This window comes from Amblyomma americanum, chromosome 3, assembly GCF_052857255.1.
Source record: "Amblyomma americanum isolate KBUSLIRL-KWMA chromosome 3, ASM5285725v1, whole genome shotgun sequence".
In the NCBI taxonomy this organism is placed as follows: domain Eukaryota; kingdom Metazoa; phylum Arthropoda; class Arachnida; order Ixodida; family Ixodidae; genus Amblyomma; species Amblyomma americanum.
In genome coordinates this window covers 206,039,434-206,067,159 of record NC_135499.1, presented here as the reverse complement: position 1 = coordinate 206,067,159, position 27,726 = coordinate 206,039,434, and the positions used below count along the sequence as shown (strand labels likewise).

The 27,726-nt window shown below is 47.4% G+C and overlaps 1 protein-coding gene across 1 annotated transcript; it reads left to right on the top strand.

Moving 5' to 3' along the window:
• Nucleotides 1–234: 234 nt before the first annotated feature.
• On the top strand, nt 235–16,372 carry LOC144123599 (uncharacterized). The gene is made up of 6 exons (XM_077656405.1): nt 235–366; nt 2,047–2,386; nt 8,776–9,102; nt 12,439–12,688; nt 14,376–14,522; nt 15,491–16,372. The coding sequence occupies exons 2-6, from the start codon at nt 2,171–2,173 to the stop codon at nt 16,270–16,272; spliced, it is 1,722 nt and encodes a 573-aa protein (XP_077512531.1). The 5' UTR covers nt 235–366; nt 2,047–2,170; the 3' UTR covers nt 16,273–16,372.
• Nucleotides 16,373–27,726: the final 11,354 nt, after the last annotated feature.

The following is a 27,726-nucleotide window of genomic DNA, read 5'->3' as shown; positions in this document are numbered from 1 at the left end:
CTTTTTACTCCCTCGTGTTTAGAGTGTGCAGCCAGCCGTCCACTTGTGTGAAGCAATGCTCATCGGCCGCATCGGCGGTGCGCAGATTCAGGACGGCATGGCCGTGCTGTCCCCGCTGGAGGGCGACGACTCGAGTGACGGGCAGCTGCACAAGCTGGTCACGCTGTCGCTGGCCTCGGCGGGCTCCTTCGTGCTGCTGCTGGCGCTCTTCCCGCTGCTGGTGCGCACCACGGGGCGCCGCGCCGAGGAGCCCACGGGCCTCGCCGACGACGCCCTGGCCGCCGACGACACGAACTCCTCGTTCGGCAACGGGCTGCGGCGCTCGCTCGACCACTCGGCCGCCGGCCCCTGCGACGACTTCTACGGGTGCGCCGAGGTTGGCACGCACCGCGGATGGAAGGACGACGAAAGGGGAGACGACCAGAGGGCGCTGTTCGGTCGTCTCTCTTCTTGTCGTTGTCCTATCTGCGCTTCTCATAAGAAAAGTGAACGCGAAGCTTGGCACGCAGAAATATGGTGTGGAATGCGAAAGCTGCGGTATACGCACTTATAGCTAGTTAGTTAAAGGGGGTTTTATGGCACATAAGCAACTGCAGTGGCTATCACGCGCCAAACACAGGGTTATATGATCTGTTATATTAAGTGTATAGATGTTATGATATTATATTAGATTTAAAACATTGGTTTCCTTCAGAAACTTACAAACAAGAGAAAAAACGACGAGTGCTTGTTCGCCTAAAAGCAATGCGGATGAAATGGAATGTGTTCATCGTAAAATACAGTAAAAACTTTTTTCTAAGCTCTTCGAGATGCGAACACGAGATGAAAATGTGATTAACTGTGAGCTCGTCACCACTCATTTCACATACACGTTTGCATACGCACTTTTGCACTGTCTTTACTGGTCTGCGGGTTAAGGAAGAAGGCAGTTAAGAGCTTGTGTCGAATGGTCGGGAACACCACGGTTGGTTCTGAGTACGGGGACAATTTCAGTAGCAAACATTCGACGCCTCCGATCGGCTCGGGTGAACGCAATATGGAGCTGCCCGACACAAGAAGACGCCGGAAAGGGAGCCCCTTTTCTGCCAAAATCAGGCCCTTTCTTCTGCACAGAGTACGGAAATCCTCGTCGATAGGAGCCATGCTAATGTAAGGAGATTCGGTATCAGCACGTGGTCGTCGATGTGGACAGTGGCGAGGAGCAGCAAGTTCCTAGAGCAAGAACCCATAGAAACACCCAAGGCCTACTGAATTACAAACCAGCACAGATAGCGGGGTCCTATGGAGCCGCGTGCCCAAACTTTCGTTAGCTTCTTGGCTGTTGAGGGTGCTTGATTGAATATTTCGTAGTCTATGATCATCATCGTCCGCTGTATTTTTGAGAGCGAAATTTTAGCACATTTACTTTGGTTTTCTCGGCTCTTTCAAAGCGTGATAACATAACTCCTGATAACTTCGACCACCTGGGCTTGTTTAATGTGCCCTGACATCGCACAGTACACGGGCCTCCGGCATTTCGCTTCCAACGCAATGCGATCGCAGAGGCCGGGTTCGAACTCGCCTCTTTCGGGTCAGCAGCCGAACACCTTAACCACGGATCTACTGCGGCGGCTTTAGTTGGAAAAGGGGAGGTCTTGCTGCGGATAGACGGAGGACCTTGCGGTCAGTCGCCTTGCACCTGCTGGACACCTGCGATGCAGTGCTAGCAATCGCAAGGCGGTTGGCCACGACGTCATGACGGTAGACCGGCGCCGTTGGTTAAAGGGCTTCCTTCGAGGTTTGCTTTATATGAGTACTCGCCCCGGAAGTCGCAGTAACCACGTTATCTAATTAGTGCAATCCTACGTGACGCCTCCGGCGTGGGCTTGGCTCCTGTTCACGTATATGACACGTACCGATCTCGGCGCAGCGCTCGCGCCTGTTTGCACCTTAGGCTACGCGCCGCCTCCGACAGACGCAAAGGAGACTAAGCAGTCGTTCCACCTGCAGACGTTGCTTAACCTAGCCACTTTCGAACGGTATAGGCAAAACGGTCACTGCGCGCAGGTTTGTGTGCGGCCGCTGGTCCCGCACGTTCCCTCAGTTGGCGCACCAGTTTCACCTGCTGGACAACCGTGTCCGGGTTGCGGCGCTGAGGCGTGTGGTGACGCTGGACGCCGACACGGTCAACATGACGGCGCCAGAGAGGGTGGGGCGTGCGCTGGCCATCTGCCTCGGCGAGCACGAGTCTGAGCACGACCACAGCAGCGTGGTGGCGCAGCTGCTGCACACGATGGGCGTCGACTGGCCAGAGCTCAAGGCGGTCGCCAGCCGGACGCGCACTTTCAACTTCCTCCAGCTCTTCCTCGCACTGTCGCTGAACATGGGCCTGCCCCTCTTCTTCCACGTGCGTACACGCGCTTCGATAGCCAGCGTGTGTCGCTATCCACTGAAAAAATAGTGTAAATTGAGACGACGATTAGCGTAAGGTTAAACTGTTCCGGGCATCTTCCTCGAACAAGAGCAACGGAGTAAGGACGCACTGAACAAAGAGCAGACGAACCCCATTTTAAGCATGTTTTGTAGGCTTAGTAGTGACACTTTTTCGTTAGAACTCTATCCGGTACCGATTGAAGGCGCTATGTTGATTGGCAGTTTGAAGTGACGGGCTAAAACTGTTAATCTTCATTATTGCTTTTTCACTGTCTAGTATCTATCACGTGTACGGCTCCACGAGTGTATCTAAAATACTACGCGCAGATTAACGTTCCACAGCCCAGGCCAGTAGAACATGGAGACAGCATTACAAGATCGTATACTCAAGACAAGTTCACCAAACATTTAAAAAAAAACGGGAGGCCCTACTGTGCTTGTTTTTATTGATAGATTAAGTTTGGCAGTTTACTCATCGCACAAAGCTGCGCTGAGACAGATCACATAAACATATCTGCGCATTTTGCTTTTGGTGAAAAAAAAAATTCACAGGACGGTCATGAGTTTGCAACACGAATGACCCTGCATTAGCTTGCTCGTGGTTGCGAAGTAGTGGAAACATACCAGAGTTGCCATATTTGAGTGGATGCCGTAATATAGAAAAAGTGACAAAATCGTAGTGATATCCTAGTGATTAGCGCATCTGCTTCGTTCTCGGAAGGTGCTGTGAGGTACGGGAGGTGCTAGGCTCGTACGTCAGAGCTGCATATTTTTACTTTTATCGGTAAGTGACCGAAGGTATAGTTATACCTAGGGGTGCTGAGCTCCTCTGTTTCTATTGGAGAGACATTTTTACCAGCTGCGGGTTGGGATGTGCATTTTCATCGGTGGGCTGTGAGGACGGCGCCCCTCCGGTCATTCTCGCCGGGCCATGATATTTCAGCGACAATCATCCGAGTTCATCTTGATCGCCTTAAGTCATCAGTGGTCAAGTTCATCGCCTTGAAGCGCGCCATCAGATTTTTTCAATGACCTGTTTCTCCCCGTTAGAGGCGGCCCACTTGTCAGAGCCTGCCTCCGATGATGTGGCACACGCGCGCGTGATCCCGTGGCGCGACCTGGCGGACCAATCATGAAGTGCGTCATGCTCATGAGCACTCAGCTCGCCGCACATGCATTCCTCCTCTTACCCTTCGCTGTGGCCTCGAACAGACGCCGACGCCGGAATTTCGGGATATGAACCTTCTACTGCTAACGCAGTAAAAAGAAGACGTATGATGCCTCGTCCTGTGTAGGGAACCTGAGCTCAAGTTCGCCGCGTCAACTGCAGCGCCCTAACACACAGCATAGCGAGAGGAGCAGCAGTGTTTGGTGCACCCCTGGCGCTTTTTCACGCCAACTCCATGCGCTTATCGGCATGAGCTTTCGCGCTCTGTCGAAGCCACACGTGTCATGCGTCAGCTATCTGGGCTAAGCCGAGATAAGCTAGGCAGTGAATGCCATCAGCCAAACATTGGCCTCTAATCGTTCAGAATGTGCTGTCGGATGACGCCAGTAGATTTTAGTCGCCAAATGGAACAATTGCAGTGCCCTCTGGACAGCACAGGTTTCCTAATAACGTGGCGTTCCCAAAATAATTTATAGGCAACCGAGTTGAGAGGCGAAGGGGGAAGCGGAAACTTGTGTGTCCAGCGCATAGTGCAGAAGTTTCATGCTGTTACCGAAAGCACTCTCGCATGCGTGGCCGTGGCTTGTTTTTACTCAGGCTTACTCTCTTACCTTTTGTTATCGAAGCTGGTAAGGACTGTCATGTCATAGTTATGTCTGCTGCTAAAATCCGCATTAGCACGACTTATGGCAGGGTTTTGTAGGACAAGGTCACTCTAGAAGACCTTATAAGGTTTCGAATCGATATATGCTGCCACTATAGCATAGAAGGCGAATATAGCGGAAATGTGCAAGTGTTGCGAGTCTTCTTAGGAGCCTGGATACGCACATCATTGTTGATATTTGACGACGAGTGTGATTTTACTTTTTCTTATTACAAATTGTGTGAAAATTTGTTAATGATTCGACCGAAACGCGTGTGTGATAGTGTTGATAAAATTTTGAGTTTAAATATAGGGAAAAACTATTTCCGCATCGGAAAACCGCTCAGTTGATTTCAGACAATACAGAAATTTCAACGACTTTCTGACTGCTCTAAGCTGGCGCTAAACATCCTTATACAAAGAGCTGTTACTACCTACGGTTTTTCCCCAATTTCTCACAGGAACCGATTTATGGATTCTATTTGGTGGCGTTCCAAGTAACGGCCTACATCTAGCACTCATTGAATTAGGAATTAAAGAATGAAAACAAACATTACATGCAGAATTCAGCAGCTGAGGGCCGAGGTAAAAACAAAATGGTGTTTCTTATAGTTAAAAAAAAACTGCAGCACGTTTCACACCTGAACTTCCTGCGGCAAGAATTAAATAAAAGAAACTAACATTACCGCACGTGTGCCCGAAAATTACCGTGCGCTCAAAAGTCTTTCAATCGGCTGGCCATTTACGAAGCAGGAACCTCTTTCACGAAGAGCGCTTGCAGAATCGGCAGGCGTTTTCAGACCACTCTCAAGGGGCGTCGTAATTTTTGGGTTCTGCGCTTACCGCTTCAGAATCGCTCGTGCGTCCCCCGCAAACGTTGAGCCCGAAATTAATATTGTATTCTAATCAGTTATTAACCGCGCCGACGCGCTTCTTCGAGCTGGAGCTGTCCGCGCACTTCACCTGTTTTCACCAGTTCGCACTCGGTGTCGGCGGCGCGTTCACGCTGGAAGCTCCGGTGGAAATGAAACGCCGCGTTGGATTATTCGCGCGCACTGCGCTCCGCCGTTGCGAAATTGAGGACGTTGGCCCAGCATATATGACGCCCCGAGTTCACCGGGAATTGTTCTGTGTGCGCTGTAATTCTGTCTTGCACGCTTTTATTGCTCGGAGGCCGAAGAATGATAACGCATGCTTTTGTGCAAGCCACTTTCGTGAAGCCAGAAGGCTGCAGAAAGTAATGAAAAAGGAGAGAGCAGGTTTTGAAACCCTACTTTTTGGCACGAGGTAAGAAAATTATGCAAGCGGAGATGTGCACTCCGGTGTGGCTTTTGTTTGCGTACGCGGGCAGTTTGCGAATTTCGCATGCTGTCATGGGGCAAAGTTGAGCTCATTTATTCTGCTCCTTCTCCTGTTGCGTAGACGTTTGTATGACATGACACGTATGCTACCAGATGCTCGAAGCGCTTGTCCCATGTATATATTTGACTCTGAAGCCGATGAAGAGAGAGTTCGCGAAAATTTCTTTTTATTTTGTTACCCTATCTAGCTGCGGTTTAAAAGCTGTGGCAGTAAAATAAATTAACGAACGTACCTGGTGGCACGGGCCGGGACACTATTTTTAATCCTTTTATGGTCCCACCATGGTGCTTTTTTATGTCTGGTGGAACAATATAAATATTGCTCAAAACTAATTGCTAGGTCTAGTTGGTATTTCATGCTTAAATTTATACAGCGCGACAACGAACAAGAACACTGATAGGTAGACACCACAAAGCGCTGTGTGGTGTGTGGCGGTGTCTCCCCGTGTATATGTCCAAACAATATATATGTGCAGTGATAAATAATATATGTGTCTAATGATAAATTTGCGAAGACTGCCTGTTATTTGTTTAAACTTGTCTCATTTTTATTTTGAAGGAGGTCACTGAAGCAAAAATTGTGGTGTAGTCAATACAGTCGAAGAAGCAAGTGTACTAATAGCCCTTTGCATGTAGGTTTCATAGTCTACAGTGTAACACTTTGTTAACTGTGCATTAGCTAAGCATTATAATCATATTAAAAACTAATCATGAGGTGTCCCACGCGCATGTCAAAGAGCTCAACGACGTGCACATTGAGGGATTAACGTTCAACTTTAGACTTTCACAGACGAAAATATCTTTCGTAAAACGCAATGGCTATATTTAGTAGCCACTAGGCACCCACATATGACTGCTTATGTGAGTAACAGTCTTCATCAAGATCTTCTTCGTTTATGACTCTTTGTGAGCCGCTTTCGGCGCGTTGCATTATAAAACATTTTAAGTGGCTGTTCATAAGCTCTAGGGGCCTAAAATGTGTATGGGTACCTTTGTCCGGATGTGGAAAAGCCTCATCCATCTCGGGGACATTTGTGCCTTTGCACACGCATAGTCAGCGATGCAGTTGCAGTTGCAGTGAAAAGTACTTTTTGATGCGAGGGAGTGAAGAATCTGTTGATTACATGTGAAAGAATGCGACTAACATAACAAAACACATCGGACAAATTGCGATTTCTTTTTTTTTTTGCCATGTTTGCTTAACTTAGCGCCAACAGACTTTGTAACTTGGGTGGAAAGGAGAGATTGATTCCCGCCAGTCGGCCAGGTGCACCATAATTGTTATCACTTATTTGCTTAGGTACCATTAGCTTACATGCCATTTTCGCCTTGGCCGCCAAAGCTATAAGTTAAAGGAATATGCAAAAAATATTGCTTTATTTTTACTAATTTTAATCAAACACATAAAACAAGAATTCCGTTGCTTTAACCACACCAATACTAAAAACAACGATACAAAGATCCTAGTAACTATTAGTTCTTCTTCTAGAAGTAAAATTCAACAAATATATAAATACATAGTGCACATTGCGCAGAAATTGTTACGTGGAGAGCCATGGCGAGCTTCTGTGTTTTTACAATAGTATCCACCAGCTGGCCTGCAGTTATGAGCAAAGTTTTAGGCGCGTAACATGAACAACTCTAATTGGACGATGCACATGCAGCAGTAGTCCCGCCTGCTCGTGACCCCTGCGCGGTTTCTACTATCGTGCTGTCTGCTCTTTTAAATATGCTGGAAATAGACGCTTGCTACGCTGCCTTGCAGCTTAAAAACCACACATACCTCATACAACAATTCACAGGGACCCCCAATTACATTGTATGTAGGCACTGTGGTAGCATTAAATGCAGTTGATGACTTTGCCGGAACAGATGTCACTTCTGGTCTGGCTGTTATTTTTTGTTTGTGTGATTGGGCTTCTCAATGTGCTGTTTAGCATGAGGTCGGGGGTTTGAAACCTTGTTAGGACGACCCCTTTTGTAGGCAGAAGTTCTTGTGCATCGAAACTTCAGTGGGGGTCATGTCTGTCAAGCAATTGATTTGATCGCTTTTATTTTGCCAACTTTAGTTCCTGTTTTCTTAAATAAAACTCAAATAAAACATCGATTATTTTTTCTTATAGAACTGTAATAAAGTTTAAATGAGAGAGACACAAAAAGACACGTACTTCATGTGCGTTCTTCTTTTGAGAGCTTTTACGATCCTATAATGCACTACCAAAAAGCCGAAATACTGCTGTTGCTGACTTTTTTTTTCGGTTCGCGTTAATCTGCCCACAAGGTGGAGAGCACTTCGTCGTCCTCCAATACGGTATTTCTTTCTGTCAGCATGGCAGATCTAGAACGTGAACATCGATTATAAACGCGACAGCGTTAACCCATACAAAAATGTCTTATGGCCGGCTATAAGATTTTGGCCCAAAAGCTATAGACCATTTCTATTGCTGTCTATAGCTGTATATACAGGCTGATATATTTTTCTATAGAGAGCTTAAGGATATATTTTTCTATAGAGAGCTTAAGACAGTTGTATGGTTCCAAAGCTATAGCTTTAGTGGCATAGATTTTTCAATAGCTGGCGATAAGCACCTCTGTGGGTGCTTATAGACGTTCATAAAAGGCCATAGACGGATATAGCTTTTTCCAGAGACGCCCATAGGACGTTTTTGTATGGGAAAGCCGCGCTCTCCAAAAAATCCGGCGTCAGCGTTGTCGGCGTTGGCGTTTAGCGAAAACTCACGGGCATATGGCAGGAGGTCACCGGAGAGCAACCTAGAAGGCAGGTGGGACACCTAAGTCACGGGAAGTTTTGGCGTCATCCCAACCTGCCCAACGGATAGTGAGCAAAATGCCCACCGTGGCAGGTGGGAGTTCAATTTATGATTGGTCGCTCGGGAAGAGCAACCTCGGTCACACAAGGCCCACCGCTGAGAGCACCTGTTATTGCAGGGCAGTGGCGAATCACTTAACCGCTGCACTACTGCGCCAGAAGGGATATGAGGACTCCCAGTGACCTATGAATGTAGAGAATGACCATCAGCCTATATGTGAATTGACCCATTACGCAATCGCGTCATGCCCTTAAGATGGAGTTTAAATGTCCCCCTCTAATTTTTTTATTTATTTCCTCTAAGGTGTGTATGTCAATGACTGGTAAGGGCGCGACTCGTGCTTTCGTAATCTGCGCGCAGTTCCTCCCCGAAATGGACCTTCGGCGCGCCAACCGGACGGTGCTGACTCTCTCGCCGGGCTGGCTGGAGACCTCACTGGCCGAAAACAGGACCTTTGCCAACTTGCAGTTCCTCGCAGCGTTGTACGGCCGCGAGGACCTGTCTCGGCGTCTGGAGCACGTGCACCGTCGTGTGGCATTGGCAGCGGCCGCGCTTCATCAGAACTCTTCGAAGGAGCGGGATCCCTCGTACACCACAGTGGAAGATGCGGCAGACTTCAGCGAGTACCTGCCAGATCCCGAAGTGCTGCTGGCCATGATCAACCTCAACTTCCCTGCGAAGAACCAGGTGACAGCTCGCGGCGCTACGCGTTACCGAGTTGAGGCCAGACGAAGAGAGAAATATGTGGCGCTCAAGTACCCCATAGGTTTGATGGACAACAACTCCATCCAGTTATTGTCCCCGGTAAAAATTGCTTCCTTGGCTTGTTCTGACTATGTTCACGTTTGTCCGGCAGCAAACGAAGCATTCGTCGCCGAGAAAATTGAATAATAATAAAAAAACTATGGGACAACCTAAATCACATTAAGAGTGGAATGAGATAGCATTAGATTTTACATTTGATGCAGTTTCTGTTACAACTTCTGTGTGTAATTCCGTCAATATATTTGCAATTATTGGTCCATAGACCGCCATATTCAGAGTGCTAGCAGCAGTAGCGATGCTGGAGCCGTAAAATCTCCGGGTCGCACCTGACGTGAACTTTAATGCTATCTAGCTTGCTTGACAAGTCGCAACATCTGCATAGTCTTGGCCCTCTGTAGCAAGAACATTATTGTGTTTAAAATATATGATTCGCCGTTGCAGTGACCACAAAGACATGCGCGTAGCGCTCCAAGAAAAAGAAATGGTGCCCAAGGCGACTCCAATAGATGGAATAAGCGTTGCTTGATGGGCCAGTTGGTGTATGATCACGGAAAACACCATCAGAAAAGGAGGCTTTCACAAGGAGCAGACAGGACGACTCCGGAAGCATCGTCCTGTCTACTCCTTGTGAACGCCTCCTTTTCTGATGGTATTTTCCGTGACCAGTAGATGGGATTTTGACATCGGACATGGATGAAGATACAGACGAAGACTACTCGAAAGAAACTGACGTAGATAAGTTAAGTGTTTGAGTTCATCAAAGAATGTAAAAAAAAATCGAAGTAGAAAAACAGAAAAAAAAGTGATATATGCAATTTCGGCACCGTCACAGCATAGTGGCTAGCAGTCCAAATATGAAAGGTGATGGACCGGAAAGTGATAAGAAACTGACGCAAACGCACAAATAAGTTGCAACATATGCTGCAGTAAATGTGGACTCTAATCCTGTCTCATTCCACTGTTAAAATGATTTAAGCGTCCCCATGTTTTTATTTGCGAAATCGGCCGGTGACGGCGACACCTGTATTTGTTTCTTGGTCTTTTCTATCTTATAGAAAATCCGCTTTCTCTAAATGTGCCCTCTTTATGACCAGAATGCGGTACCCTATGAACATAGGCCAACTTGTATTTCTCCTCAATGTCCATTTAAAACTGTCCCCTATGCCTTCTTACTTCAGTTGTTAACTGCGCAACCTGGCGGTGAACAAACATTTTCCCGAATGCAGAGTGTGCCACACGGTTAAACTAATTCCCTAGCGCTCCAGTTCGTGGCGCCTCTTACAGCCGATTAAATGTTTGGTGTCTAAAGCTGCAATTTTTTTTAAAGATTTCTACTTGCTTCAAAGGCTACCTGCATAGTATTCAACTGTCATAAGAAATGTTAGATGTCGTCGCAAATTCCTGCTTTGCCTTTCTGCTTTTTCATGTAAGGTAGCTATGCAGACAACTGTTCGGAAAATAACGCTGCGTCAGCACGAACATGCTTTTTTGTGGTTTGAAGTTACCGTAAGCAGAAGGCTGTTCGCGCCTTTCGTGGATGCTGTTGGTGCTGTTTCAACTGCCACGCGTTGTGTTTCGCACGCTATAATTATTACTTCACGCGCTTTGGGCTCATTTTATTCTGAAAAACGCCTCGCCCCAGTCCATACTTGGGCTTGAGTGTGCACCTTGCTATTATCGAAGGTATCACTCCCTTTTTCGAAGCTTTCGTCACCAGTGCGTGCCAGCACATTACATTCGCGTTAAAGTGCTAGGATTATAAAGGTGATTCGGAGAACGCAACCTTGAGACTTTTCTTGCAAAAGCGCACCCGAAAAGTGCATATGCATGTTTTTATAGCTACTCTTCTTACACCGGTGTCAAAGAATTTTGACAACGTTTGTTGTGTAAAAATGATCAGGTGCTGTTAGCGTCCCATATTTTGGCTTTGGTCGAGATCTATTTAATCCAGTCTCTGAACAGTGACAAATCATGACAATTAATAGTTCAACATATCAGCCCAATTAACGCCTTACGTTCACTTGGGGCCATCTAGCAGTCCAGCTAATGTGCCCGCTAATAATAATTAGGGCGGGTAGGGGGGCTTCTCTTTTTGCCGAAACAAGCTCTGGTGTGTTCAGCGTACACTACTGAACGGGCCGTTTTACTAACGACATCTGCCGTAGCGAAGTGAGCACACTGGCTCTGAAGTGCTTATCGTTTCGGCTTCGAGCTCTGAGCGCTGACCAACATTTGTTACGGCAAACTAAGTTCTGTATTTTTCTGGACACCCCTACCTGTTTTCACCTTTAAGCTTACACGTATGACATAAAGTTTGCTTGCGTATGTTTATATTTTTCTGAACGTTACGTATAAGTGTGGTGTACATGACATGGCATGAAAATTTCTTTGTGTTGTAGAGCCCCACGTTATAATTTACTGTCACTTGTAAAGTTGGCTTTGCTGCACTTTGGTTTAAATTGCAACGGTGCACCCTTTACAGGCATTCTGACTTGGCGCGCTATTAAAGCGATTGTAAACTCAACTAGTAATAATTTCACTTTTCTAGTGCATACTCCAAGACGTGGGTAGGTCATAATTGCCTTCCATTTTGCTCGGCGCGAAAAGTCGTTTTTTGTCAGGCAAAGTATTTTGAGATAAAGCATTGCTCTGGAAGAAAATAACTAGTGAAGCTGGGAATATTTATTAGAATCAATTACGTAAACAATTGCCGGACGATGGTGAAGTGTCTCGCTGGTGAACAGCATGTTGAAGTCTCTGTCGAATTGGCTGTATTGTCCCACCGGTCACTGTTTACGCTGATAGATATTGACGTCTGCGCGACCGCAGACGATCGTTCAAAATAACACATTCAGTTAAGTGCCATGTTCTCAAGCTCACACTTTATGATAGCTTTTTCACAAAATACTCAATAATGCAGTGGTGCACTCTTTACAGGTCTTCTCGCTCTGCTAATACTGTACGTATTCGACGAGCGGATATGACCGCCGAAGGACGTATCAAGCTAATGAAATTTTCTGAATTGCCTGGTGAACATTTAACTGGGAATCGGACTTAGACGAGAAGGACTCACGCGGCCTTGTGCGTTCTGCGCCCGGTGCGTTCCGCGCACTTGCATGCTGTCGTGCAATGTGTCTGACTTAATTACTGATGGAATAAGGTAGGCATTAGATGGATATGCCTTTAGTTTGCCTTTTAATGCATGCTGAAGTTACTGTCAAGCTGTACGGACTTGGTTCCTTACCTCAACTGTCACAGGTTACCCTGGCGGACGATGTTTACGTGACGATCGGCGGGCGGGCAGCCTTCCAGCTGGCAGCGTTGTTCGCTACTGAAGTGTCCATTGACGATGCTGAGGCAGCGGGTGCCTTCGTGAGCACGCTCCTACTGCGCCAACTAGCCGTTCCTGCCTCGGCCAAGCTGTCTTCTATGCTCCAGATGTCGAAGTACAAATGCTTCGAGCTTGTCCACGAAGTTGCTCCGCACGCCACCGCCCTCTTTCTCTCAGGTATAGATAACTTCAGACTTTCGTATTTTCCTATTAATAGTCGTTTATTTATGACTCTTTCACATGTTAGTCACTTCTCCTGCGCTCAGTTACTGATACGCGCGGCAGCTCACGGATACGTGTTTCAGAAGCCCAGTATTTCAAAGGCCTGAAACTAGCACGTGTGAGTTTCAGCTAAGAGCAATTGTCATTGTGAGTTCTTCTTACATAAGCGCAGTAGTATTACGGCAACTACTCTCTGGAAACCAATTTTACTGCGTCCATCCACGTGCCTAATGCGCTGTGCTGTTCGCCATCAGTCTCGCGGGTGGATGACTTTGTATGTGATCACCTAGCAGCAGTGCCAAGCTCCGATATTCTTGAAAGCCAGTACTTTTAAATGTTTCGTTATTACGACATCACCGCTCTCAGCTGGCGCCATCTTTCTACATGAGGTAAAAAAATGGTGTTGACTTTCTGCTCAAGACAGAAAGAGGTGGTTTCAAGCCTCCACTGGCTCTCAAGAGCGTCCATGCTATTTCTGTTCATCGCGCGCGACTTCATCGACGTTAGTTGCTTCATCTTCCTGCTTATGGCTTGTCTCCACTGCACTTACTGTTGGCAATTGCTGCTTTGCGAGCTAGAGCCCCAAGCAGCACAGGTAATCGGCCTAATATTGCAACAGGTTGGTTCCATCCTGGTCCTTTGTAGGGCCGACCTTTGCCAAGACGATTCCAATATTGCGCCACTTACTTGTGCTGCTTGGGACGTTTTATCACATGGACACGTGTACAACTCAGTTGTGACATTAAAATATAATTGCAAAAGGTTGACGAAGAGTTCATTCCTGTGGATATACCACTCAACTACCATTCTTTTCTTCTTCCTGTCTATTGCTAGGATGGATAATGGCGGTTAAATGTTGAGTAAGTGTATGGCGTAGTTTACTTTTCTTATGAAGATTTTCTTATGAATAACAAAGGCTAGTGCAGTAAAATGTTATGATGGGCAGGATTGTTTACAAAATACCTTGCATCCCAAAAACCTTTAAGAAGCGTGGAGGGTATTAGTGAACCGCGTATTTTCACTCAAGCTGAGCCAGCAATAATAAGTTAAACAACATCCAATCAAGCCACCGTAGCTAGGCGTCATGATTTTTGTTATCCTTAACGTTAGTCTTCAAGGACAGTGCGTGGCTGTATGAAACTCACATTGCTCGCTTGCTTCTTTGCGTCTCCTTTTCAGCTGTCTCTTCTATCAACAACTTATTTCATTATTTAATTCACTGCATTTTGGTTTTTTTCTCGCCGGGGCACTTTGCTGCAGTCTAAATTACATTTAGAACGTAGGCTGGTGGATGTACAGTCGCGCCTGCAGAACGCCACGTCAGGTAAACGTGGAGTAAAAAAAAAGTCACCCAAGTGTGCACTGATTTCACTCTTTACGATTTGGTTTTGCTCTTGAGTAAATAGTGCGAAGAAAATAAAGGCTTGTGTTAAAAAACTGAGTCTTCCCTGCACGCGCTTACTTCTTCATGCGGCGGAGGAAGAACAGCTTGCGGCAGGGCTCATTGATTCGCAAATAACACGGTTGTCAACCTTGTCAAAATAATGTTTTTTTTTCTTTGCTCAGTGTGTTCGCATGCTCGCAGTTACGGGAAACAACGTCCTGCATGGTGATTTGGCATTCTCGTTCTCTTCTTTTGCAGAAGGCATCGTTCTAACATCAAACATAGATATAGTTCATTCGGTTATTGGAAACATACGCAAGGTTTTAGAAACGAGCCTGGCTAAACTTCCGGAAGCAGAGAGAAAAACTGTCTTGGCAAGACTTCGTCAGATTGAGGACGTTGTTGGTAAGCATTCTTGAAAACTGCCTCACGCAGCTGCTTTTATTTCATGAGCTGTCGAAGAGATTAAATGCGGAAGAGGGTGTTAAGCTAAACGAAATGCCCAAGTGTGGCAGCAAGTGCGCTGTTATTGCAAAATGCATTCCGTGCGTAAGAAATTTCTAAAAAGAAAAATCAAGAAAATTTCGTGCTGTCTTGAGGAGTCTCGTAAAAATTGTATTTGACTGGCACGTGCATTTTTCTGTTGTTGTTTATAGCTCATTAAGGCAGTCTATGACAACCTAGCTAAAATTATCACATTGAAAAGATGCTTTTCTAAAATAATACCTACCACTTCAGGCATGTGCTAGGCTGGATTTTTTTCATCCCTAGTGTGACTCCCCTTTAACACAGCTTTTACTTGATGTCAGATTAGTTGCGAAAAAAAAAGATGATTGTTTACTAGTCCTAACTAACAATGGAGATTACCTTTTGATGTACTGCGGCATTCGAAAATATAAAACGCAACCGCTCCCACGCACGAAGGTACTCGACACAAAAGCACGCAAACGTGCACGCATGCGTACGAAAATTTTCATGCCCGCACGCACGCACACTTACACGCGCACGAAAATACTCCATGTTTAATGTTGCGGAAAATAAATAAACGGTAATAAAAGGCATGAAAAAAAGTTGATTTAATACTATAAAGACATTTTCTTCATGAAAAAAGTTTCTTGTATGAAAGAAGACTGTCCACGTTATAACAAGGGCGCGAGAACACACCGGCATGCTACAAGCATGCCGTACGAGCACCAAAACTAAGGCAGCTCAAACGTCGAGTTCGAGGTGATGTTGGAAGAATTAGCACCACACGTTGCTTGCCACATGCAAAACCATGGAGTAGCCGGTCACAAGCGGTATAGGCGTAGTTTAGTCACAGTGACTTCATAGCTCCCCAACATGCGTGATAATTCGCGCCATTAAACTTGCAGAGGTACCCGACGACCTGTTCGACGAGGCGTTGCTGGAGCGGCATTACTCCTACCTGCCCATATTTCGCACGCCCTTCATCCGCTCGTACCTGACTGCGCTTAGGCGGCGTGCAGACCGGGCCAAGGCATCGCTGCACCGACACGTCGCCACAGCGCGACGCATGTCGCACCGGCTGCCCATGCTGGAAGCCAAGCCGCTCCTGCTCCCTTTCTACGGCTTGCTCTTCGTGCCCGTCGCGTCCATGCTGCCTCCCATTCTGGTGCGCGAATCGCCCGAGGCGACGTACGCGGCCCTGGGCCACTTGGTGGCTCGCGAACTCGTCTCCGCGCTGTATCTTTCCGCTGCTGATGCGTCTTCGGACGGTCTCTTAGTCAGCAGGAGCGCTGGTCGCAGCGCTGCCGACGTCCAGCGCCGCCTGACTTGCCTGCGCCGGTCGTCGCCCTCCAACAAAGCCCGTTTGGATCGACTGGAAGAGGTTTACGCCGATGTCGTGGGTCTCCAGGTGGCGCTGCGTGCGCTCGGTGCGGCGACGTCTGGCTTCAAGCCGCTGGCGCAGTCCGCGGTGGTGCGGGGCTGGACGAGCCTGCAGGTCTTCTACCTAAGCAGCTGCTTCAAGTGGTGCGCCTTCCAGGAGAATGAAGTGGAAGGCACAGTGGGCTCGCACCGAGAGCGCTGTAACGTGCCCCTTGTGGAAGAGCCCGGCTTTCTGGCGGCCTTCAACTGCAGCGCCGACTCGAGGATGGTTCGCGAGAGGCAGGCATGCTTGCAGGGCGCTTTGTAGGCGACCTCAGCTACGCCCCTGGCTTCTTTGAACGCGAGACGAAGGCGAGAGCGCTCGCGTTCACAGACTTCGACGGCGCTTCCGGGAAAGTGAATAGAGAGAGAGAGAGATACAGAGCCAGTGGAGCCAACCGGAGAGCGCATGCGCTCCCAGCATCAGCCGGACTTCAGGAAAAGCCTGAGCGGAGTCGAAGCCGGCCCGTTGTGTGATGTCGAGTGGCTGTACTAGTTTTAGGTTGACGTGCGCGGGCTAATGCCTGCGCTCTGTGCGTCCCTGGTTAAGCGAACGCAGCGTGGCATGCACTTAGAAACCGGTTCCAGGCCTTAGAATCTTTATAAAAGACGTCACAATAAAAACAAATGCAGACGAACGTGGGACTGCTCTTTAAGAATAAAGGGAGGAAACGTCCCAAGAAAACAGACTGCGCGCAAAACACTGGAGGCAGAAAGGCGTGTCTGCGCTGCGGAGCGCTAGGATACAAGCGCACTTCGTGGCAGAGTGGTCCCATGCACGCACGGCAATCGAGACGAGCCTCGGTGGCGCATTAGAGAGCTTTAGCTGCTTGCTAGCAGGACGTACACGCGTCTTGCCTGAGCTTCCCGAGCCCCAGTTTGGCCCACTCGACATCCGCTTGAGGAAGCAGTCTGGGCGGCCGGAACAGCAAGCAAGAGAAGGGGAGGACCGGTGCGCTCTCCGCAAGACGCCTTGGGCGCTCCTTTTCCCGCGGGTCTATTTTCTGGGCATCTCGTGACGTGGGGCAGAGAAGCCTCGAGCGGCGGCGGCGGGAAACCCGGGAGACTTCCCTCCAAATTGCGGGAGCACTAACGTGATCAATTTGGCCCTTTTCCATCTGCTTTGGTCCCAAACATGACGGCATGTTCTTTATTTCCTTTGCTTTCCTTCATTTCCTGCGTGATGCCTCCCTCATCTGAGATGCCGCTCTGTGCCCGAGTGCGGCGTCTGGCCTTGGGGTCTATTTCCCCGCTCGTCTCTCTCCCCCACACCCTCTCACCCAACCCAACCGCACGGCCACTCCCTCCTCTGCTCTCTCCGCTCGACAACCCTCGCTGGTCCTTTTCTTCTTTTTTTGTGCACTAATGCGTTTCTAGTTCTATTGTTGGGCGTTTTGCGATTTCGCGCTAATTTTTCACCCCCGAGTTGTATTCATTTGTGATTTCTTTTCTCACAAGACGTTTTCATTATTTTTCCCTAATTAGCACCTGCGCATAATGACTGATAAATTGCTTGGCGACATTTCGTGAAGATCTACGTGGACGCACGTTTACTGTTATGTGACGTTGGATAAATTGAAGCGAGGCGAGCTATTAAGCTTCGAGCTTCGAAAAATCATGCTCATAAAAAAATCTAATTACCGCTCGCGTTGCTTTTAGTTGTGCAGTCCTAACGCTTGTGCACAATGGAGGGAAACGCTGCGTCAAGTATTTTTTTTTGTGGTTTCTGGATCAAGTTCAGAGCACAACTGGCGTCGCCGCTTAAGCTACTGCATGATATATATGGCCATGAAAGCGGTAAATTCGCCACGCGACCTTCGAACAAAGGGCTGTGAAGTGTGTTATTTTTTGCCGCTAAAGGTGGTATTTCAAGTTACCTTGGATGTCTTCATCCTGTCGCCAGGCAGTCGGCATAGCTGTGCAGCGTGCTTTGGCTGGTCACTGCGTAATTGTCGTGGAATTCATTGTGAAGTGCATGAGTTTGACATATGTCGTGGCTGCCGCTGGGACCTCTTACCACGCCTTAGGCAACCGAATAACTGATGCGGCCCACTCTGCGATCTCTGCCATGGTCGTGTGGCGAAACACAGGGCTGGTAACGTTATGGTCATTACGCGGTCGTTTTGGCGTCGAGGACGAGGCGAACGCAAGATGCGAGGAGTAGACACGACACCATGCCAGCGCCGAAGAGAGCGGAGAGTGAGGAAAAGATGTAACAAATGTAAAAACAGCACTAATTTTTACACAAACACACACAAATACCAAACAGGATGGGCGCTGACTCCAACTACGTTTATTGAAAGCCACATGTTGCATACATATAGCCCGAAGAAGGTGAACGCATGCGCATTTCTTACATGTTAAAAAGGAAAAAAAGAGAAAAAAGAAAAACACCAAAAAACACACACTCAAACCAAACCTACTCAATATCGCGTATTCTTTAGCAATCTATACTCACTTTCTCGTAGGGAGATAGAAGTGCTGACGCACATGCCACCTCTCTCTTTGATAAAGGCTTCTGCCAGTTCCCGAGCTAATCTACCTTTGCTTCTAGCTAGAAATTTATTCTCGCCAAGTAGTGGTTCACAGTTTTTTTCGTTTTTATCAATGCAGGAGCGGCAATGGGCGAGTAGGTTTGCGGGCGAATTTTATGCGTTCCCTCACGACCTTTTATGCTCCCCTGCACGCTCGTTTACGCAGCCTCCAGTCCGGCCGACGTACACCTTGCCACATGCAATGAGATCTCGTAGACCACTCCCATGGCACACCTTACGTAGGGCTTCGAGTGCTTTTTTTACACCCAGAGTTGGCCTTGGCACCGCTGCTAACCGTGGGGCACATCTTGGCCAATTTGCAGGGGGCGGTGAAGACCATGGGGACTCCGTACTTGTTGCCAACTCGTTTTAAATTGTGGGATACCTTGTGAATGTACGGTATCACCACTGGTTTGGCTTCGCCGAAGTCTTCTTTCCGGCGTTGCCCCTTTGGCTTCCCCTAAAATTTAGCAGCAGTGCCTTGGTCACTGTCGTGTCAGGTGTCGTGGTGAAGTGGCGATCTATTTGGTCCAGTGAGAATCCAAGAGGGTGAGCTTGGCCCTGTCAATTGCCACGAAGACTTCGGGAGTCTCCTAAACGCGCGTCACCACCGACGAGTCGCGGCGGTCGTACTACCTGGCCACGAACGGCGGCGAGCAGCAACAGGTGTCTGCGCAGGCAATCGGTATTTGCTGCTCCCGCCGAGCCGCGGGGACCCTCGGCTTGGCTTACAGACATGTGTTAACCGAATGCGGTATTGATTAATGTAACTGTGAAGGCCAGGAAAATGCTCTTGGGAAGAGAAAATTGCCAAAGATTGCGTCAGATGTTAATTATCTCGCTACCCGTGGGTTTAAAAACAATATTATGCTTAGAAAGCGAGTACCACATCGGAAATTGCCTGTTTCAAGCACACAAAAGACGAGTAACACTTAAGTATGCACACAGCACTTCAGTTCACTCCAAAATATTTTATTGCACCAAGAATTTTCGAGGTAAGCTCGGTCCTATTTTTAGAAGTGTCTCAGAGCTTTCCTCTGAGAACCGGTGACAATGAAGGTCGTTATTACAACAAGACAGATGCAAATAAACATGAAATGCCGCTATGCCGTTTCTTCCGGCTCCGCTGATTTCCTGAAGAGGTTTGCAAGCTGAAATCGCTTCGCCGAAAAGCTGCCAGAAGCGACTGCCTAAAAGAGACATTCGCTGGCACGCAATATTGTGTTCTGCACATTCGCGAGAATACGAAAATATTTATCAGAAAGGGTAAGAGTACAATTAAAAGCCGTCACTTCTGTTGATTCTGTGGCCTAAAAGAGTATCCCTGTGCTTTTGAACGCGGAAGACAGCGGTTTGAATCTGCTTTCAGAATGATACCTTTCTTTACGAAGCAATAGTAGCACGGAAATTATCATTTACTTCTAGAAACGTGTTCCGTTTTAGGTTTCATTTTGAGATGCTTCTGAGCCAAAATCACCTTCTAAACCACTCACTCGAAATCAATTTTTCAATCGTGTAATTTTTTGTCCTTTAACCAGCATTCGCCAGCACGCAGATCATTTGGCATTCCTCTTTGGAATGGGCGTTGTCTTTTTGGTTGCATTATGAGATGTTTTAGAGCCAAATTCGCCATTTAAAGGCATTGGGACGAGCCGAGAGGCGAAACTGAAAGTTGGGGCATTCTACCATTGCGCATGCGCTGAACACAAGATAGTGCGTCGGCAAATGTCAGGTCGCGAAACATGTCCTTCCTCCTGCTGCGACAGCCACACACCTATATCGCATGCGCGATAGAGCGCATGCTCAATGCCAGCTCAAAGCTCTAGCTGATACGCATTGCGAACTGGCGGACTGCACTTGCCATCTCTTGCTGCTATCTTGATTTCCGGCCTGATACTCTGCGCACAATGTCTGCGATACAGAAACAAAAAAAAAGTTATTTGCCGTAAAAAGTTTCAGTGGTTTTAACGAAAACCGGTCGTACATGGCTTTACAAGCCCACTGGTTGTTCTGGAGATTTTAAATGCACCGCCGAAAAGTAGCCAGGGAGAGGATGCGCTCTACCTAGCTTAGAGAACAGGAGCGTGCGAAGGCGGGAAAAAGTTCAGCAGCCAAATGACTTGGCCCATACCCAACTATTACTACCACCATCTATGAGCCGTCCTAGAACTCACTACGCTTTTCCTGCAATGTATCTTATACGTTCTGTCGATGACGAGATAGGTTTTTACTTAGTGACAGATAAGCGCCTTTTTTTTTAAGTTTTCCGCAGTGTTTACAAAACCGAATACACCGAATTACATGCACCAAGTGGCCCTTCTGGCAGCGTTCACAATGAATATAAACGTTCTTAGGGCAAGGCTTATGAAAGCATTTGGTCGGATAACGCTTTCAAACGGCTGGCAGTGCACAGATGACTGCCGTTCCCCTAGCAGAGATAAAGACGTGATTGGTAGCTTTGCGGCAGCGTGTTGTTCTCCGCTTCGTTCGCCACACCCCGCGTAGTGTGACGCTCACCAGCCTATGCGGAAATCTCGGTCGATGCCGCAGTTAGCTGAGCCCGGCTGTGCGCGATCCTGTCCACTCACTGAGACTGCGCGTGCTGTTCTCGAACGCTTAGAGTATGAACGTCGGATGCAGCTCCACGAAAGCGTGAGCGAAAGGGTTAAGCATGCCGCAGCAAGTCCGGAAGATGAGCTGATAATGCCAGACGTGGCAACAGGAAGTTACCTGTGCTGCCTGAGTGACCGAACGCGTATCGTTGTGAATGTATCTGCGCACTCGTTATTGACTAATTTATTGGCGCACTAACAATACAGTTATTAGTGCGTAAGCACTAATACGATGGGTACCAATCCCGAGGAAAATCGTCCATTGTCTGTTCCTTTGTCGGTTAGCAGCTGCCTTGTCTGCTCGCACTGTCCGCTCATTGTCGTCTTGTACGTAGCACAAAACCGTGCACAGTTGTTTTCTTCCTCTCTCTTCACATCTTGTAACTTGTGCAAGCAAATGTCTATTTTATTCTTAATTATCAATGCGTAGGCATAATAACGCATTTACACCAGTGCGTGGTGTGACGTCAGCAATGTGAGTAAGCGAATATATGGAGCTTGTTTTGGTGGAGTATCGGTATCTGCAACTGATCAGATGCGTAGATTTTACATTGATTTCCTTTGAATCGGGGCGGTGGCGAGCGCCACTTCGGCTAGAAAATTGAAGCGGCTGATCATTTCGTGGATTCTGGTTCTTTGCCATTGTAAGACATTTATTTTTACGTTATAAGCTGTACTATTTTAATTTCTGTGAAGGTTCGTGCAATTTTGCCATTTTGCTTTTACGCAACCGGTATTCTAGCCTTCCCTTGTGCGTCTCTACTTCTGGTCTGTTAGGTTTTTCTTCACTCTTCCAAAAACCCAGAGCTTCAGGAAGACTGACCATATCATCCTTGATGCCTGGGTGTTTAGCTCTATTGTCTATAAAAACATGCTTAATGTATTTTACATTGTTCCCACAGGCTACACAAATATAGTCTCTTTTCTCATTCTCACTTTTATTAGGTATTGTTCTAAATAAATCTAATCTAGCCTAAAATAAAAGCAGGCCATTACCTCTTGAATGACCATACAACTTTTCCCTCTGGAGTTAACTATTTAATTCCGGCTCTATATTCTCGCAATGATTATTTCGCTTTTTTTTTGTCTTCTGTTAACACTTTTGGTTTCGTGGACTTTCTTTTTTGGATGTTCGTGATAAATTCATTTTCCTTCTTGTTGCGTGAGTACGCCGTCGTAAGCATTTTAGTCTCCTTTTTTTCCCCACCGCAGGTTCATGTTTTTGATGCGCAAATACTGAAGAGTTTGGCTGCCCGATTCTCCTCATACGCTTTTCTTAGTCTTCCCTCCAGCAGCGTTTTGCTTTGAGCTTTCCATGCTTGAAAGGAAGACCAACCCATATCCCTTTTTACAGCTTCGTTTGTTGTCCTGTGAGCATACACAGCCAATCTGCGAAACCGTTCTCCGATAATTTTCTATTCTTTGTAGCACATCTGATTTTAATTATACAAGTACCGCGTTTGCAAATGTAAACCCCGCAACCATTATATCCTTCGACAGTCAGTGCATTACTTCATATCTATTGTATCCAAACAGGGTTTTTTACTTTCTCTTACTTCGCGTTTCTCTTTCCTTTCTTCTTGATGTACATTTCAGGAGTCTTTATATCCTTTTTCTGCAGTAATCCATACTCCCGCACGTACGCTCAAAATTTCATGTACATTAGAACGACACCTGCCGTGAATCACATCAAATGTTCATGATAAATGTAGCGTACATATTGTGGAATGCGAAACGTTGACCTTCATTCAAACTTGACTTTTAATGAATTAGTTTGTGATTTAAAGATAAAAAATTTTTCGATCCCACCAGGAACGCACATTAGTTCCCCGCGTTTTAGAACATTCTGGCCTGGGCCTTGATACCACAGATACCTGTACAGCTTGACTGGCGGAGCAGCATCACATAGATCCTCATACAGATTTTCCCGAGAGACACTGCTAAGATACTCAAGAGAGAAACGGGGTTCAAGGAAACGGCAGGCTAAATGCAGTTATCTCAAGTAACCAAACAGCCACCTGAAATTTGCGTTATTGAGTGGGCAAATATCTGCCCAACCAGGATTACCGTGCAGTTTCGCAAGTAGGGGTCCGAAACATCTCGTAAGAGAAAGAAATCTGCTTACCAAGTGTCGCAGGCACAGGTGAGCAAAACTTGGTCCACCACAGCGGACTCGCCGAAAAAGACTCTTTCTGTGCACTCTCTCCAATGTAGACCTTAAATTAACATAGAATTATTCAAATAAATTAAATTAACATAATTAAGTTAACATAGAATTAATAACATAGAAGGGACGCTACGGTGGAGCAATTGCGGCAGAATAAGCAAGGCTAACCCCACCTGTAGCATTCAACACCTCAACTCAAATCCCAAACTTAAATTAATACTGCAAATATGCGATGCGGTTTGTGTGCGTTAAGTCGCGACCAATGAATGACCTGAAGCTCATATTACAGCTTGCTCACCAAGGAAAGGTTGCCCACCATGGCACTTGCGAATATAGACTTAGCAAGACCGTTGAAGTTCTTTGTTTTTTCAAGCCAGCCTAACATTCCGCGTGTTTCACTGCCAGTTTCTTACGCTGTTGTTGTTGTTGCCTTAGTGACATGGCGCATACCCACGACGGGGGATTGGCCAGGGTTCAGTGAGGAAAGCCAAAAGAAGAAGGTAAACTGGTGCCAAGCTGTGCTTTGTGTGTCGTCGTCTTCATCAACTGCCATTCGTGCGTATTGAATCCACAACGTACCGCTGTCACACTGCCCTCTTAAGGTGACTTAAGAGGCCCCATAATTTCGTTAATAGTGCGCTTTTCACTTCTTAAATAAGTATAACACAAATTGTTAGGCTGGTACGGAGGCTTTCACAGCATTTCTTTGAGGTGTCCCGCGAGAAGATACGTAATGTTGTGGCTGAATCTACTTTGTCTGGTAAACTATAGCCAAGCCAAATACAAAACTTCATTTTCCTGTCACTCCTGCGCCTCTCGTGGTGCATGCTTTTCTTTTAAGTGACGTAGAGAAACGCTCAAAAACATGCGAGTAGCAGTAACATTCTCTCTGCTCTTAAATCATAGTACGTGTTTTGCCAAAACTTTACAAACGGGCATCTTAAAGCATCTGCACACATTCAAGGCCGCGCGCTCAGATTGTAGCGTTTCATTCGATGGCGACTGTACACGTTACATCCTGAAGCGGACCAATACCTTGAAAAATTGATTAATATTTGATCCTAATGGCGCAAAGGTAGCTTGGCTAAAATGCTAAAAAATTACACTGAATTACCTATTTGTTCTTCACGAGCTAAGGCCAAAGGCCTGTTGTCTTCATTTCTCCCCGAGAAGCTGAGCACCGCGCCAGGGAAGATTATGCAATCACTGGAATACTGGCGGGTAGCCGGCGGCACTGGGGACCGAATCCCGCACCTTCCGCGTGCGAAACGAATGCTCAAACCAATAGGCCAACGGCGCGAATCTTGAAAACTAGCAGTAGTTCTCAAAGAGGCGTTTGCAAGATACTTCCATATTTCTTGTAGTAAGAAAAGGAAACATTACTCCCCACATGCCTAGCTTCCCTGGACATCACCAAGTGGACACCACCAACTGGACGTCACCGACTGGCGCCATCTGTTGGCCGTCAAAAGGGAACAGTAACTGACTAAGAATATTCTCATTCGTAACTGAGAGAAAACTGAAGTCCCACGTAAAACGGTGCGCGAAGACGTTGATGCTGATGGCTTACTTTTCCCTACGCGCTGCAGAATCTGACTTATAAAAAGCTTCTGCAGCCTGCACCGGAGAGTTTTGTCGCGCATAGGAAATTAATAGGGTTTACTAAACATTCAAAATTCGAGCGGTTATTTTTGACGCTCAGCGCCATGCAGCATGTGGTGGGAGCCGCACAAACTAGAAGCGCTTGTTCAGGTTTCCTTGTCTTGGAAATGAAGGAGTTAAGATTGAAAGTTTGTCGTGAATAGAGTGTATCACGCTTTCGTGTGCTCAATGCTCGATGTTTGTTTATTTCCTTAATTGATAAAGAATTCCTCAAGTTATCGAAAAGAATCTTTGTGACGTGCTTTATATGTATTGATGGAATTAATTGGTGTTTGAGTTGAAACTTGACGTTTTATTAGCACACTTCAGAAAACCGCTAGTTGAGACGCTTTCAGGGTACAAGCATCAGTTGGAGTGCAATTCGAAGAGGAGGAGAGAAGTGACGAAGTACAAAAATTGAGAAGAAGTCCAATGCTGTCTTAGACAGGGCAGTGAATACAGGAAATGTCATCTCCTTTTTGCAATAACCATTACGCCAACGGTACAAAAGTTGCCCGCGAAGAATGTGCCGCTATCAATCAGCTTTGTGGCACTCATTTTTTTTTCCGACGCCCACACCTTAGGCAATCTTCGTGCGTGCTCTTTCAATATCGGCTGCGTTATATTGAAAGACACCGGCTTTACGGAATCGATGCAAGCCTGTGTTCGGCGACTACTCTTTTACGAGGCGGAAAGACAGTTCTCAGTCAACGGAAGGCTTGAGGCCTGAGCCAGAGGAAGTAAAAAAAAAGTATAAACAAAAACACCCAGACGCTTCTGACGCAACGTTATGTCTTCGCCAGCAGTATAGCCTATAGGGATGGGCTGTACGGACACACAGCACAACGAAGAAAAAGAAATGGGAATTATGTGCGGCTGGGAGAATAGAAGGAGCCTCGCAAGGGAACTACACTGTAACACGGCCATTTCCAACTGCTCCGAGCACGTACACCAGGGCCGGCAAGGACGTTTCGCCAGCGGCCTCCTTACACCTTCACAAAACGTTCGTGCAATGCGGGGAAAGCTGCGGGGCTAGTCAGCCGATGGGGGCAAGCGAAGAACAAATGCGCCGAAACCATCCGTGACGACTGAGAACACGCTTTGTTTTAGTTACATAAATATGGGGTATATTACACGCCTTTCAATGATGAAGTTAAAAAAACTTTTGCATGAATCAATTGAATTAAACAGAGAAAATAGTCGCTTCTCCAAAGCTAGCTGTACCGAAGCACTGAGGTTTATTTCGCGGCGGCGCGCCACGTAGCCTCCATATCACTGCTCAGAACTGGTAGGGGGGGGGGGGGGGGGGGGGGCGAATATATAGCCGTCGCTTCGTCGACGCCGATGGACTGGCGAAACAAGGCAGTATAATGCGCTTTTCCTGGATGACAGCAAACGAAATGACCAAATTTTTCCGCAAGGAGGAAGCAAGCGGCTCCGGAATTAAATGATAAAAGAATAAAACAAGATAGACAGAGAGAAAGCCGCAAAATACAACGTGTTGATTGGCCGGCCTACGGTGCGAAGATAGCGGCCTGGCGTAATGAAATCCAGCTGCCGCTGCCTTGTACGCGTCAGGCGTCTGCTCTGACCTCCGCGGATGGAGTCGACCGGATGCGCCGGTTCCTCGTCCGCTTCCTGACCGGCGCTGCTGCCTCCGGGCAGGACCGAGGAAGCGAGGGGACGAAGCGGAGAAAGAGAAGGCAATGGAAGAAAGGAAAAAGAAACAAAACTTATTAGGCGTCATCCGTTAGCGTGTGTTCGGAGGATCAGAAAATAAAAATAAAACGAAGTTAGATGCACGTGAGACAGCCTTGAGTAGAGGTTAGAGAAGGAAGTACAAGTGTAAACTGATATCTTCGAGTTGTGCGCGTGTGGGAAAGGAACTTGAGATGCACCGGTGGTGAGCCGTCTATAGACACGACGAGAGTGAAAAAGGCTAGCGATAATGGCGCGCATTTATCGGAGACCCTGTGCTCTCTGGCGTTCAGCTCGCGACTGTGCTGCGCGTGGGAGACAAAGAACCCCTGGAAAACAGAAAGAACCGACGGCAGTTAGCGTAGCGAAAGTGCCGGCACGCGGAGGTGCAAAAGTCAAAAGACATACGTAGTAGGCCTACCGGACCGTGTGGAAAGTTGCAGGCCGTTGGCGGCCACTTGGTGTCTGATCACTGCTTCAAGAAGGGCAGGATGCAAGTCAGAGGAAGAAGGAAGACATAATAAAAAGCCGGCGAGCGGATACATGTTGCGACGGGGTTGGAATCGAAATGCGCGCCTCCTGTTGACTGTTTGTACATCGTCAAGGAATCCCGAACGGCAAGAGAAGGGGGAGGGGGGATTGCCTCGACAAGGGGGTGACACGGCGAGGCGACACACGCGCGCCGAAGGCATGGGGGTGTTCGGAAAAAAAAAAGAGGAGGACAGCTAGGAGCAGAGCTGTAAGGCTGTTACAACCCGGCAGCAACAGCAGCGGTAGGGTAAAGGAGGAAGCGCTGCCGAAGAGCAGAAAAATCAGGACAAGGAAGCCGACGGCGCAAAAGTGGACACAATACGTTCCGTGCCTGCTTCTCGAGAGGCCTGGCGCTAGCCGGCGGGGGTTGGTGCGTGTTGTAGGCGGCATCGTGCCTTTCTGCTCCGTCGCGCGGCCCGTTGCCGATCCGCCGAGAACTATCACCCCCGATACAATATGTTGCGCACGTTATCTCTCCCCTCGTTTCTCCCTGTGTGTTTGAACGCTCGCTGGCATCTGTTGGCGCGCGGGCGCCTTGC

Bases quoted from the DNA above. Each gene is read 5' to 3' on its own strand.
- LOC144123599 (XM_077656405.1), top strand. From the start codon at position 2,171: ATGACGGCGCCAGAGAGGGTGGGGCGTGCGCTGGCCATCTGCCTCGGC. The intron at 2,387-8,775 runs GTGCGTACACGC...ATCTGCGCGCAG, and splicing joins GCCTGCCCCTCTTCTTCCAC to TTCCTCCCCGAAATGGACCT. The intron at 9,103-12,438 runs GTGACAGCTCGC...CAACTGTCACAG, and splicing joins ACTTCCCTGCGAAGAACCAG to GTTACCCTGGCGGACGATGT.